The 13,648-nt window shown below is 40.5% G+C and overlaps 1 protein-coding gene and 1 pseudogene across 2 annotated transcripts in view; both read left to right on the top strand.

Annotated features, from left to right (window-relative positions):
- Positions 1-1,427, top strand: part of LOC118006476 — a 28,431-nt pseudogene extending 27,004 nt beyond the window's left edge. Inside the window, exon 8 of the transcript XR_004678090.1 lies at positions 475-1,427. The product of XR_004678090.1 is annotated as a UDP-glucuronosyltransferase 3A1-like (transcript). The remainder of the gene's footprint in view (positions 1-474) is intronic.
- Positions 1,428-8,656: 7,229 nt separating this feature from the next.
- The window catches only part of LOC118006485 (UDP-glucuronosyltransferase 3A2-like), a 31,076-nt gene continuing 26,084 nt past the window's right edge, over positions 8,657-13,648 (top strand). Inside the window, exons 1-3 of the mRNA XM_034999162.1 lie at positions 8,657-9,122; positions 11,399-11,500; positions 13,196-13,201. Of these exons, the coding sequence (XP_034855053.1) occupies positions 9,029-9,122; positions 11,399-11,500; positions 13,196-13,201 (202 nt within the window). The 5' untranslated portion in view covers positions 8,657-9,028. The remainder of the gene's footprint in view (positions 9,123-11,398; positions 11,501-13,195; positions 13,202-13,648) is intronic.

The following is a 13,648-nucleotide window of genomic DNA, read 5'->3' as shown; positions in this document are numbered from 1 at the left end:
CCAAGGCCTAGCATAGGGCCGGCCAGAAAATAAGTTGGGATGAATTTCTGTTAAGTGAGTCAATAAAAGGACCTATGCTCACTTAGGTAAATTCCCATCCAGCACAAAGATGTAGTAACCATGATGGACTGAATATCTTATTAGGGTCTCAAGGACATTTACCCTGATTTAGGTGTATGTTGTATCACATATATTCATATATACTCTTTCCTTTAGCTTATCCTAAGCTCCCTGGGTAGAGACTCATCCTTACATTTAGTCACTTTTTAAAATAATTTAGCACTTTTAGCACTAGGCATGGATCTTTGCATGGAGGGAACAGGTTGAACTTTTCAAGAGGACCCAGCCAGACTGTGACAAGGCCAGGCTAACAACTTTTCCTCGAAACTGAGTCTTTTGTCATATGGATGAAAATGTGTGCGTGTGACTTCTGAGACCACATGGGTAACGCCCTGCCTCTGTCTCTGCCAACAGGTACAAGTCAGCAGCAGTGGCCGCCAGCATCATCAGGCGCTCCCATCCCCTGACCCCTGCTCAGAGGCTGGTGGGCTGGATCGACCACATCTCCAGACAGGGGGTGTGGCACACCTCAAGCCCCACGGCCTGCAGCAGCCATGGCATGAGCAGTACCTGCTGGACGTCTTCTTGTTCCTGCTGCTGGTCACCCTGGGCACCCTGTGGCTCTGTGGGAAGCTGCTGGGCATGGTGGCCAGGTAGCTGTGTGGGGCCAGGAAGCTGAAGAAGGCCTGATGGAGGTGCATCCATGATGGGTGTTTGGGGAACCACAGGTTATAGAGGGCTTTCCCCAGCACAGGACACCCCTGGCATCTTCCCTGTGTTGACACTTGGGGGTGGCACAAAATTGCTTTTCCCTATTTTCTGCTTGTGTTTAAGAATTCTTATGAAGCACTCTTGGGATTCTTATTTTAAATTCTAGAAATATATATATTACATAAAATTTACCATTTTAACCATTTAGTGTAGTCAATGGCATTAAGCACATTAACATTATCGTGCAAACATCACTACCACCCATTCCAGAACTGTTTTCAGCCTCCCAAACTCAAACACCCTGCTGATCAAACAGTAATTCCTCATATCCATGCCCCCACTACCAACTCAGCAAGCTCCAGGCAACCCCGGTTGTACTTACTGTGTCTATGAATTATATCATGGTTTCATGATTTGCCCCTCATCAATGGATACTTTACTGAGACCCAAACCTTCAGCAGACAGCTCCACCTTCCTCCCCACTTCTTGTTCTTAGACACAGGACCCTGCTTCTTGCATCCTGGGTGCCTAAACACTTCTCATTCTCTCTTCCTTTTCTCCATCCTCACTTTTTATGATATGACAGAAGATATTGACCAGTTTTTCTATTTTGGGCCTTCTCTTGTATCTCTTTTTCACTTCACCTCCAAGCACAGGAAGCCTGGTCTCTGTCCTGCAGTTAGGCAGGTATGGTCCCCCAGGACTCCTTCTGTGGTCACTGTTGCTGGGTCCCCTCCTGTGAAGAGCACTTCCTTTGCAGGGCAGGCCCAGAGCCTGCCTTTGGGCCACAGCTGTTCCTCTGGTTTTCACTTTTCACAGTTCCCATCTCAAGATCCCCAGTCTTAAAAATCTAGTCATGGAGACCTCAAGTGCAGAAGCTCTGCATGAATTTTGAGGCCTCATGGTCCAGTGTCTACAGCAGTTCCCAGGACTTTGTTGATAAAACACCCATCTGCCTCCCAATTGTGGTGGAGAGTATCTCTGTATGTGGTGGACACTTAGGAATTATATTCAGTTCCTAGCAATTTACCCCAGAAGTATGCCTTAACCACCAGGGTTTTTGCTTGTTTGCTTTGTTTCTTTATAAGGGCTGGTGTAGTGGCTCCATCCTATTGTCTGTAGCTCCCTCCTCTTTTTAAAATTAATTAAGTTTTTATTTTTATTTTTCTTTCTCCTCTACTAGACATCAGGCTCCTTCTTTGGCAATTTCCTTGTATAATATATTTTACCTTCCTATGATTGTGTCTTCACATTTACTTTTGCATTTTCACATGGAATTCAGTGTCTCCTTAAAAGTTTCAAATGTATGTTATCTTCTGTATTAATACATAGTGATGAAAATGGTAGATACAGTGGATGGCCTGAGACACCTTGGTTTTTGATCGCTTAATTCTGGGATTATGACCACACCTTGAAATAATTCAAATGGAGGATGAAGCAGCTACTACAAATACTCCCTGAAGAAGAGGAAAGAAGCCCATCCTTGCCCATGTCAGGATAGGATTTTCTGGGTAGAATACAGAGCTGGTGCCAGGTGTCTACTGAGTTCTGTGAGTTCTCATGCTGCATGATGTCACCTACAGCCACAAGCATGTCCTATGAGGACACATGTGTGTGTGTGTGTGTGTGTGTAATTCAGGTTTTATTTCTGCAATTCTTATGAAATCTCTGAAATTGGTCTGTGGCAATAGTTCCTTGAGAGGCAGACATGAAGCTTTCTCTGTGTTGTCATTAGAATGAATAGTCAATATTTTTTCTCTCATAACCAACAAAGGGACCAAGGGATAGCTTCCAGCTGATGACTCCTATTCCTGCTCCTACTATGTCATCCTCTCTGAACACTTGTAACTCAGTGAGGTTAACTCTGTGCTTGCTGATTCTTGGGCTACACTCCCATCCAGGGAATTTCATCAGAGGCATCCAGTGAGCCAAATTGATGCTTACTGCCTTGTTCCATCAAAACCTTCTCCATGAGGCAGACTGTCAGCATGGCCTTGATGGTATGCACATCTGATCCATTATTCTCTGGTTCTGATCCTTTGTTGGCTCTCATTGCATGGAATACAAGCCCTCTGTGGTTTATTTTTGGCTACCACTCCAAATGTATCTTGAAAACTCTGAAATAGATCCACACAGACATGTTCAGTTGATTTATGAAGAAGATGCCAAGACCAGTCAATGGGAAAAGAAAAATCTCTTCAGCAAAGTGTACTGGAATGGTCTTTGATTTTTACTTAATGGCATACACCAAAGGACATTGACTGTTACTGCGTACCATACACAAAGATTAACTCAAAGTGTATCATCGACCTAAATGTGAACACTGAAGCTATGAACTTTCTAAAGGAAAGTCACTGTAGTCTTATGGTTGCAGAGATTTACTATTCAGATCACACAAGCTCAAATCATAGAGAAAAACACTGGATATATTAGATTTTATCAAAATGAAAAACTCAATCTTCTAAAGGCATACATGAGAAGACAAAAATTAACATCAACTAGGAGAAAATTTTGTAGCACATTTCTCAAAAAACTTGCATCTAGAATATCTAAACAATCTTACAACCATTACAAAAATGGACAAAAAATGTTGAACAGACACTTCACAAAAGAAGATATACAAATGGCTAGTAATCATATGAAAAATTACTTGACATGTTAGTCATTAGAGAAATGCAAAATAAAACCACAAAATAAAACCTAGTATCACAGCACATCTACTAGAATGACTAAAACTAAAAAGACTGATCATATGAATAGTTAGCAGGAAGACAGAGCTATTGGGACTCACACCCATTCCATTGCTGAGTCGGGCATGAAAATGGTGCAGCCACGCAGGAAAATCGCTCTGTAGTTTCCCAGTTCAGCAAACACTTGCCACATGACTCAGCCATTCCACTTCTAGATATTTACTCAAGTTAATAAAAGCCTATGTCCACATGAAAATCTGTACACAAATGTTCATAACAGCTTTATTTATAATAACTCCAGACTAAGAGAAACTACATGCCCATTAGGTGAATGTAGTAACATTTGTATTATATCTATATAATGGATGCAGTTTTTTTGTATACAAATTATACTTTAAAATTGATTTGATTTAAAATTTCTGTGTGTGAGATGTGTTTCTCAGTGTCTTTCTCTGAGTCCTTAGAAGTGTAGTATTCATGATTCATTGCTGCATTTGAATATAATTGGAAATACAAATACATTTTAATAATTTCTTTCTTTTTTTAAGATTTATTTATTTACTCCAGAGAGACAATGAGAGAGAGTGCACTCATGAATGGGGAGAGCAGCAGAGGAAGAGGGAGACAGAGAATCCACAAGAGGACTTCCCTCTGAGGTGGGGAGCCTGGTGCTGGCTCCAGCCCAGGCCCCTGAGATTATGACCTCAGCCAAAACCAAGAGTCTGAAGCTCAACCAACTGAGCCACTCAGGTGCCCCAATAATTTCAAAAATAGTACAGCTAGTACAGTTTTGATGAAGGAGGAGATATGTGTGTATAACAGCAAGAGTTACTTCCTGGAGAATCAGAGGACTAATGGTAAACAGAGTAAGCATTCGTGTTCAGACTTAATTCAAGTTTATTTTGTCAGTGGGACCTGAAGTCTTTCCATAATTATAACCTAAAATAACACATTTGAGAAATTATAAACACAGACAAAATATTTAATTTGTTGATCTTTCATGGGCATGAAAGATGACATGCAGTAAGGAACTATATATAAAATACATGTATTTGAAGGTATGTTTTAAGATGCTGAATGAAGTTTAATCTGTCATTTATCTTTCCTTTCATAATGTAGTGATTCTTCTGCTTATCTGTTTCTACATTAGCACCAGCCACGATCACGTATTGATTCTTTGTGTGCCTAGTTACACTAAATGCTCTATGGTTGTGATTTCCCCACATGTCAATCTTCTATTGTTTGGCTTATCACATCCTAATCACAGGCTACTGTGAGATGGTTATTTAAGTGTCAACAAATTATCCATGTAAAAGGAGGTAAATAGACACTTGTTTTCTCAAGCAAACTTCTACTTAGTTCAAGGAACTAGCTCTTTCTGAAAGGCAGATTTCATATTTTGAATATCCTTAATATGAGTGCATTTTACCCAGTTCAACAATTTGATTCAGCCAACACTGACTGATTCTATGTTTGTAGAAGGCACCATGCTGGGCCTTTGGAAGATGCAGATTCTTTGCTAAAAGCAGCCTCAGTGCGCCAAGGGCAGGGCAGCTGGCCAAAGTTGAATCTTAGTCTAGAAGAAGATTCAGAGGATCCTGATAAAATCTGGCAAAGGAGGGAAGCTTTGTCCAACCCACCCCAACACATTGTGTTGTTTGTACCCTTGTGTCTTTGACCCAGCTGTGTCCTCTGTCAGAAATGTCATTCGGCTTTCCTTGGAACAAAAACTACATGTCCTTCCTACCAAACATTTATTTTACATTTATGTTCACATTAGTGTGACTGGACTTGACTTTGACACTTGCAACAGAGCTCACTGTCTATCCTCTTTTGAAGCATTTTTCTTAATATTTTGAAATTGTTTGTTAACATTTATGTGTCTGTATTTAGAAACTCTAAGACCCTAACGGTCAGGGACTTGTTGTTATAGCACATGGCATGGTGGCTCGGACAAATAGTGCTGAGAATACTGGATAATCTTTTAGAAAAAAGACAATATTTGATCCATATCTAATACCATATTTAAGAGTGAGCGCTAAACACATGATTTAATACAAAAATGACTACATACTGAGGCTAAAAGAAAAAGGTGAATTTCTACATAACTTCGGTGTATGGGAAGACTTTCTAAGTACGACTTAAAAATCCTGATGCCACAAAGAAAAGTTACCTAATTTAATTTGACAATATTAAAATACTTTTGCATGGCTAAATCACCACAAGTAGGGTCAAAATACAAATGAAATAGTGAGAGAAATATATGTAACTTTCATTACATATACAGGACTATTATTCCCAACATTAAAAAAAAACTTTTAAAATTGAGGGATGAAGCTATGGTAAATGCACACATTGGAATGGTAGGCAGCTATAAACTACACGGAACAAAACAACTTTAAACTAATGTTGACTGGATTGTAATCTACTCAGTAAGAAAGAATATAGTCTAGGGGCACCTGGGTGGCTCAGTCGTTAAGCGTCTGCCTTTGGCTCAGGTCATGATCCCAGAGTTCTGGGATCGAGCCCCACATCAGACTCCCTGCTCAGCGGGAAACCTGCTTCTCCCTCTCCCACTCCCCCTGCTTGTGTTCCCTCTCTCGCTGTCTCTCTGTCAAAATAAATAAAATCTTTTTAAAAAAGAAAGAATATAGTCTAAAGATAAATATAATAAACTAACTTTTATGTTTAAGACAAGAGAAAGGGGGGAGAGAGAGTAGAAATATAAATCTATCTGCATTCCTTTGCAAAAGAAAAGGAGAGGAGGGAAAAAACAGAATAATGTGATAGATTATCTATAAGGCTGTTTTTGAATAACATGAAGGTCAGGGAAACAAATGAAGGCCTATGGATTTCTGTATTTACATAGTTTGGTTTTCCAAAGCATGTTAGTATTTTACATAAAAAATTATATTTAAAACAAAAATAATGGAGAAGAAAACTCTAAAATGGAATACAAACAGAAAGAAGAGAACTAAAAATGTTTCTTTCTTTCTTTTTAAAGATTTATTTATTTGAGAGAGAGAATGAATGGTGGGGAGGGGTAGAGGGAGAGAGAGAGAGAGAGAGAGAGAGAAGCAGTCTCCCTGCTGAGCAGGAAGCCTGATGCCTGCTTGATCACAGGATGCTGAGACAATGAACTGAGCTGAAGGCAGACGCTTAACCAACTGAGTCACTCTCAAAATGTTTTCAAATGTTGTAACATAATTGCAGTGTACTAAAAAACATCAGTGAGCACAACTGCATTTTGAACATATTGCTTTGAATATCTGTCTTGTCAGTCTAAAGAAAAAAAGTACCGCAAAAAGTCTATTTTTTGAGAAGACTATTTTTTGAGTAGTTTGTTGGGTAGGGCTGATATTCACTGTTGATGGATGAGTACATGGTAACCTTTTTTCAGTGCATAGTACGATTGAGCAAATGAGTAAATATACCAAAGATGTTGAAAGGAGATTTCTTAATCTTAGAAGGGGAATTTACTAATGTGGAAATGGGGAAGCTTAAAATCACCTCTGTGGTGGTGTATTGGAATGGAAGGTATCAGTATGAATTCACAATTTTTCACAAATACAAATATGGCAATGTACATCTGTAATACTTATATCCATATACATATCTATTTAATAACTCTGTCCACTGAGGAGCATTTATGAACAGTGGAGCTAAATTAGCAATGAGCACTTCTGTCAACCACATTCAGGTTTCTAAATACCATTTCTTACTAAAAGGTCTCTTTGAGAAATGGAAGATTTTAAGACAGAGACAAGAAAAGTACAAGAGGAGTCTGGAAATTGTGTGCAAGAAATAAAGAAAAAGTTCCAAAATGGTTGAGGTTAAGCAGGAGTAACCTGATACATGATGAGAGTAAGAGATGATAGACCACTGAATAAATATAAATCTATGAATAAATAATGATAACAAACTGATACAGACAGATGATAGGTATATAGATTGATGGATGGATGGATGGATGGATTGACAACTAGATAGATGGGGCAAAGGAAGGGTTTTTGTAACAATACAATGCAACATGAAAAAAAGAAAGAAAAATGCAGTTGAAATCACTAATTGGCCACCATGACAGTAATAACTGCTTCAGGTAAGAAGTATAAAAGATGATAAAATGAGTGAGTGAAATTTGGTAGGAACAAAATATTTACACAGCTTCAAAATGTCTCCCCATGTCTTACTTCCTAATTATAGGGTAAAAAATAGCAACTTTACAGTGGAGAATCTTGGTGAGCACCACCTTAAACAAAGGATAGAGTTATCATCTCTAATGACAGGACCATCTGACATCATGTACTTCCCATTGTGATTCACTAGATGAAATCAACACCACCTTTGTGGTATTCCCACCATACTCCCTAGTAACCTGAAGTATAATGAGAAACATCAGGCAAACCCAACTTGGGATCCATCATTCAAAATAAACAGTCATATCAATGACATGAAAGACAGGGGCTGAGAACCAATCCTCACTAAAGGGGATGAATAGACCTGATAACTCCATGCAATGTGTGATCCTGGATTGGCTCCTGCGCCAGCAAATTCATATCACAACAGAGGATATTAATCAGACAATTGGAGGGATTGGAATAAGGTTTGTAGACAAAGTAATGTGATCGCATCAATATTAAATGGTGCCTTCCTAATGCAGATTAATTTTCTCACTGGGAAGATAGAATACCTGAACAGATGATAATTGTGAATGCACATGAATGCAATCACATAGTATAAGGGAAAACTGGAATAATGTTGGGAGAGTTTTACAACCTTTCTAATGAATAAGTTCAAACATTTATAAGACTAGAACTTCTTGGTTCCTACTGCCCAGTCCTATTTTGTGATGCCCATTCAGAATTACAGAGTGGCCTTTAGAGGGTTCAGTGCTTCAGGTCAAGACCTGGCTTTCTAGGGGGGGCTTAACACTTAGGAGACACTAGGACTTGTTACCAATAGTTAGTATCCAAAGAAACTCTCTGAGCAATAAGTGTAGGTAATTTTCTTTTGAGAATCAGCTTGTGGGATCTTGAGATTGGAATACTAGCAAAGATTTTAAGCAGGTACCTCGGGAAATGGAACATGGGGATGTCACAATGAGGTCAGTAGAGCAGTTAGAAAGTGGAAAATTCATAAAAAGTTCCCTAAAATGGAGATTGAACTGAGTCACCTGGGGGTAGAACTATCTTGGAAGTGACTTCCTAAGGTCCCTACCATTCCTGGTTCAGAGAATCTTCTCTATGGAGACTGTGGTGATATCAGGGGCAGAGAGGGGTTAAGGAGAGCTCACTAACCCCTCTTTCCCATTGCTCCAGGTTAGGGAGAGAGAGGACAGATTAACCAGTAGAGTAAGCACCTAAGAGGAGGAGCAGAAGGGCCAGAAGTGACAAACAGCAGAGAAGACAGGAAGGATCCACCCCTCTCCTCTTCACAGCTGCCTGCCAGCACATTTCCTTGGCTGCCAGTGAAGCACGTGTCCCCAGAGCCCACAGGTCACTGTGCAGGGCTCAGGACACAGGGCTCTGGGCACAGGCCTGGGCGACACAGCTGGTACAGGAGCTAGCATGGTGGGGAAGAGAATGTTGTTGCTAGCAGGCTTCCTTCTGCTGGGGTTCCTGCTCTCAGAGACCACCAAAATTCTGACTGTATCCTCACTGGGTGAGTGTTTGGCAGGAGAATCAGAGACAGCTGCATCCCAGGCACCTCAGCCAGGACTCAGGCACACACCCATGGGTCAGATGGTCATTCTATGTGGTTTTCCATACAGGGCTTGGGTCCCAGGTTAGAGGAGGGAGAAGAGAGAGTGGGCCTGGAGTGGCAGAGTGGGGTCCCTCCTGCTGGTGGTGGAGAAGTTAGTTGTGGAGAAATCAGTGGTGTCCTTTCCTCTCATTTTATCTGCTCTGGAAGTGCTTCCCATTGTACATAGCTTGGGCCAGAATTTAGATCCAGTGCTGACCTGGAGACCTTAAGTCATCTACTCCAATGGAGGATACTTGCAGAGGCACACCCTAAAAATCTGGGGTGCAGAATAGGTGCCAGTAGAAAGTGGAAGTTGTGGTCAGTTTTGGGCTTCTGGAGGCCAAGGATGGGGGTTCAGAGCTGGAGGAGGCAGCACAGACTGAAAATGTGTCATCAATAGGATACCTGGAGGACTGATGGGGCAGAGGAAGGGGCCCCAGGACAACAATCAAGTTCTTGAGAGCCCCTCTCTCTTTTGCCCTTGCTGCTGGAAGGTTTTGAAGGACAGTGAAGCAGTTGGTTTTGTCAACTAAGTTTTATCCCCCTACTTTTCCCCAAAGGGAACAGAAGGGAAACAGAAACATTTATTAGGATAATGAGTCATCATAGGATGGATTTTCCCCATGAATTTTTTTGATCCATTGTGAAAGGATAGGGGGCTCTCAGGATCACTTTTAGATCCCTCTGAATCTGAGGATCCTAGAGCTGGAAAAAACCACAAATTTCATCTAATTGGGCAATAAGTGTAGGCATCCCCCTTTTATTTCCTGACAGGGAACCTGAAGGTCAGGGAAATTAGGAGCCTTTTGCAGGAGCACATCAGACCTCCCTGACGGACACACTCAGACTTTACTCACCGTTTCTTACCTTAAACCTGTCCTCTTCTCCAATCTCTACTCTTCACAGTAGGGAATTCCTAAAAATCAGTATTTAAAAAACTCTGTTTCCTATTTTCAATCTAGTTTTTAATGATAGAGGTAGCAGGAAAAAAGAGTTTCCTCACTGCTTGAAAATACGTGTCCTCTGGATTCTGGGAGGGAGCAGGTGTGGTTTAGAAGCGCTGGAAGCCCCGTCTCTGGCCCAGAATGCATTGGGCTCACCAAGACTCTCAGTAATGGCTGCCTCTGTGGGATGGCTTCTCCCTTGTATCCATTTCTTCCACGGATTTAATGTGAGCCAGAGAAGGCAGTATGAGGGAGTAGGGGTTTGTGTTATATATAACTGGTGTTACCTCAGGCAAGACAAGTATAGATATAAAAAACTAATTTCCACAGATACACACTGTTACTGTAGTCCGACATCCCTCTATGCCAACCCAATCATCATGAGATCTTCATCTTCCAAATAATCCCCACTTCCCACGTGGGCAAATTCTATTGCTTTCCTCCTACTTTGACTTTCTCTGCTGCTGACCCCATAGATTCAACAAAAATCCCCATTATGGCTTATGGTCTTAACACAGTCATTGCAGTGATAGAACCTGTACCTCCCTAGAGGATCAAGCTTCTCTTTCATTAGAATCTCAGGAATCTTAGGAGGGGTGTTACCCCAGTCTATCATGTGCAGGATCCTGTAGTTCCTCCCAAGGGCCCACAATTATCCTGAATGCCTTAATTTGATGTTCAGCAATTTTCAAGCTCCAACCGGAAACATCCTGCCAAATATTTTTGAATCTCAAAGATTTTGATTCTAAGTGGTGGGTCTACCTCCTTCTGCTCCAATGGCCATTTCTTGGACTGATATTCAAGTTCCCAGTTCCTGTCTGACTCTAGCATAAATTTCCAAAGGGAAGGATTCCATAAAGAACTCTGACCAATAAGAACCCTTCCCATTCCCATACACAGTACTGTGCGTAATTTCCACTCTGTCCCCATAAGAGCTGGCTAAAATCAGTATGTACCTAGGATCAGGAACTCCTAAGGCCTAAGAAGAAAAACTTGTCACACTGACATGGAGACCATGAGTCACAAAAGGAAATCTTGATGGAGGACTTCCACAGGTTAAGATTTGGGCAGACACTGTGTAGGTGTCTTGGCTGCTGCTTACCCAAAGTGAGACAGAGGAACTGAAGAAACTCATTTTCCTCTGTTCACCATCCACTCTCTGCCCTCTTGCCTTGGATTTATCTATCCACCACATCAATTTCAGACCCTCTCCTCTCATCTTTACAAAATGAAATTTCATATTTTTCCTAGGTGGAAGCCATTATCTACTGCTGGACCGGGTATCTCAGATTCTTCAAGATCATGGTCATAATGTCAGTATGCTTCTTTATGGAGAAGAATTTTTAATCCCAGGTATGTTTTTTTGTTTTGTTTTTTTGTTTGTTTTTTTGTTTTTGTAATCATTGAATTCTTCTATCCCAGAGAGACAATGTCTTCTATATAGCTCTGCTTAGCATAAAATCTGTTTGAATCTAGCTATATTGAATTAAGGGGAAAAATGTGTGGGCGTATGTTTATGTTACCTGCTGGATATCATATTAGGATCTGTAGACCTGGCCTTCACATGCCATAACTCCATGTTTTACCCCCTCAGCTAGGTGTCACTTCATTTAGGCAAAACTCTACATATCATTATTGATCATTTTGATAACTACTACTCTGTGGTGTGACTTTAATTGTGTTGAACAGAAGTGTTCAGCCATATTTATAGTTTCTGTTATGTAAGGAGAGCTGCTCTTCCTGTTTCAGAGGTTACTTTCTTCTCCTGTTATGAGACCTGAACTTTAAGAAAGCTTTTTAAAAGGATCTCTTTTAATCATGTCCTAGGATCAGAATCTATCAGTGAGATGACCCTATATTCTTGAGGCGTCACTGGCAGCCCATGACTTGTGCATAGTGATGTCAGAAGTTCTCGAGTCCTTGGGGTAAATACCCAGCAGTGCAATTGCTGAGTCATAGGGTAGCTCTATTTTTAACTTCTTGAGGAACCTCCATACTGTTTTCTAGAGTGGCTGCACCAGCTTGCATTCCCACCAACAACGTAAGAGGGTTTCCCTTTCTCCACATCCTTGCCAACATTTGTTGTTCCCTGTCTTAATTTTAGCCATTCTAACTGATGTAAGGTGTTATACACAACTACTGAATCAATGAATATTATATCAGAAACTAATGATGTATTATATTTTGGCTAATTGAATTTAAATTTAAAAAAATCCAAAAAGTTTGTAGCTAAGATGAAGCTCATCAATCTTGTCAAGTCTTCTCGGTTGACAGATAAGGACACAGAGAACTCAAAAGTTTTGTTCAAGTCCACACAGCAGGTTAATAATAGAGTGGGTGGATCTGGAACTTTAAGCTCTGGGTTTCTCATTCAGAATTGCTGAAGCTTTAATTAAAAAAAACATCCAAGGGGCGCCTGGGTGGCTCAGTTGGTTGGGCAACTGCCTTAGGCTCAGGTCGTGATCCTGGAGTCCTGGGATTGAGCCCTGCATCGGGCTCCCTGCTCAGCGGGGAGTCTGCTTCTCCCTCTGATCCTCCCCCATCTCATGCTCTCTCTCTGTCTCATTCTCTCTCTCAAATAAATAAATAAAATCTTAAAAAAAAAACCATCCAAAATTAATCACTTTTGATGAAAAACAAGTCTGAGCAATTATGAAATTCTGAAGATGAACTTCAGGCTCTGTTGCTGTTCAATCAACCTCTAGATCAGGTTCACACTAGATATCCTTTCTGTACACATTCCTTTGTATCTGCCTTATCAGTCTGATTATGTATTTGCTTTGACTGCCAGCCATGGTAATTGTAGTCCATCATCATTTCATTTGGTGGTTCCCAGGGATTGAGGAACTGCTGAAAGCTTGAGACCCTCTACCACTTTAACACACATACCCACACTCAAACTACAAACCATCCAGGGTATCCATGGATTCCCTTAGTTTTATTCTTGGTTCCAAGTTTTAATAGTCCAGAATTTCTTGCAATATTTACCATTCACTGGGAATTTCTGAGGTTTTGAAATGGATTATTTATTTTTCTCTTCAGCAGTAGACTTTGGTAGAGGTCTGCAAATAAGGAAACATGTGATTGGATTATTTTTGTTGACCTGATTCAACATTTAGTATCGAAACTTTTAAACCTGTATTAAATATCTCTTGGATAATCTCCTTAGGGTTTTTATTTACAACTTTAATGAATAAATGACTTCAGAAATACTGTAACCTCAGTTTCTAATACTGAGTTGTAAGATTATTTCAATAAGTAATTGAAATCACAGGTATAAGATGCCACCCTTAGCAGACTTAAATGTCTGCAGTTCTGACTCTTCCTTTTCCTAAGAGAGCTTTCTCTACCTCTCCGTCTACCAGGTAGACATTCTCCAAGTGACAGGTCTTCTTTGTTTTGGGGGATCTGTGCAGTTACATCATTGATTCAGAGGCTTGCCTACAAACACTGAAGTAAAGTTTTGCCTAGAGGTACATTATTGGGACTAGATAGTTTTAC

This window comes from Mirounga leonina, unplaced genomic scaffold (genome assembly GCF_011800145.1).
Source record: "Mirounga leonina isolate KUSES-001 unplaced genomic scaffold, KU_Mleo_1.0 Mir_97, whole genome shotgun sequence".
Taxonomy (NCBI): Eukaryota; Metazoa; Chordata; class Mammalia; order Carnivora; family Phocidae; genus Mirounga; species Mirounga leonina.
The sequence above is the reverse complement of the archived record's forward strand: the minus strand, read 5'-3'. Positions and strand labels throughout refer to the sequence as shown.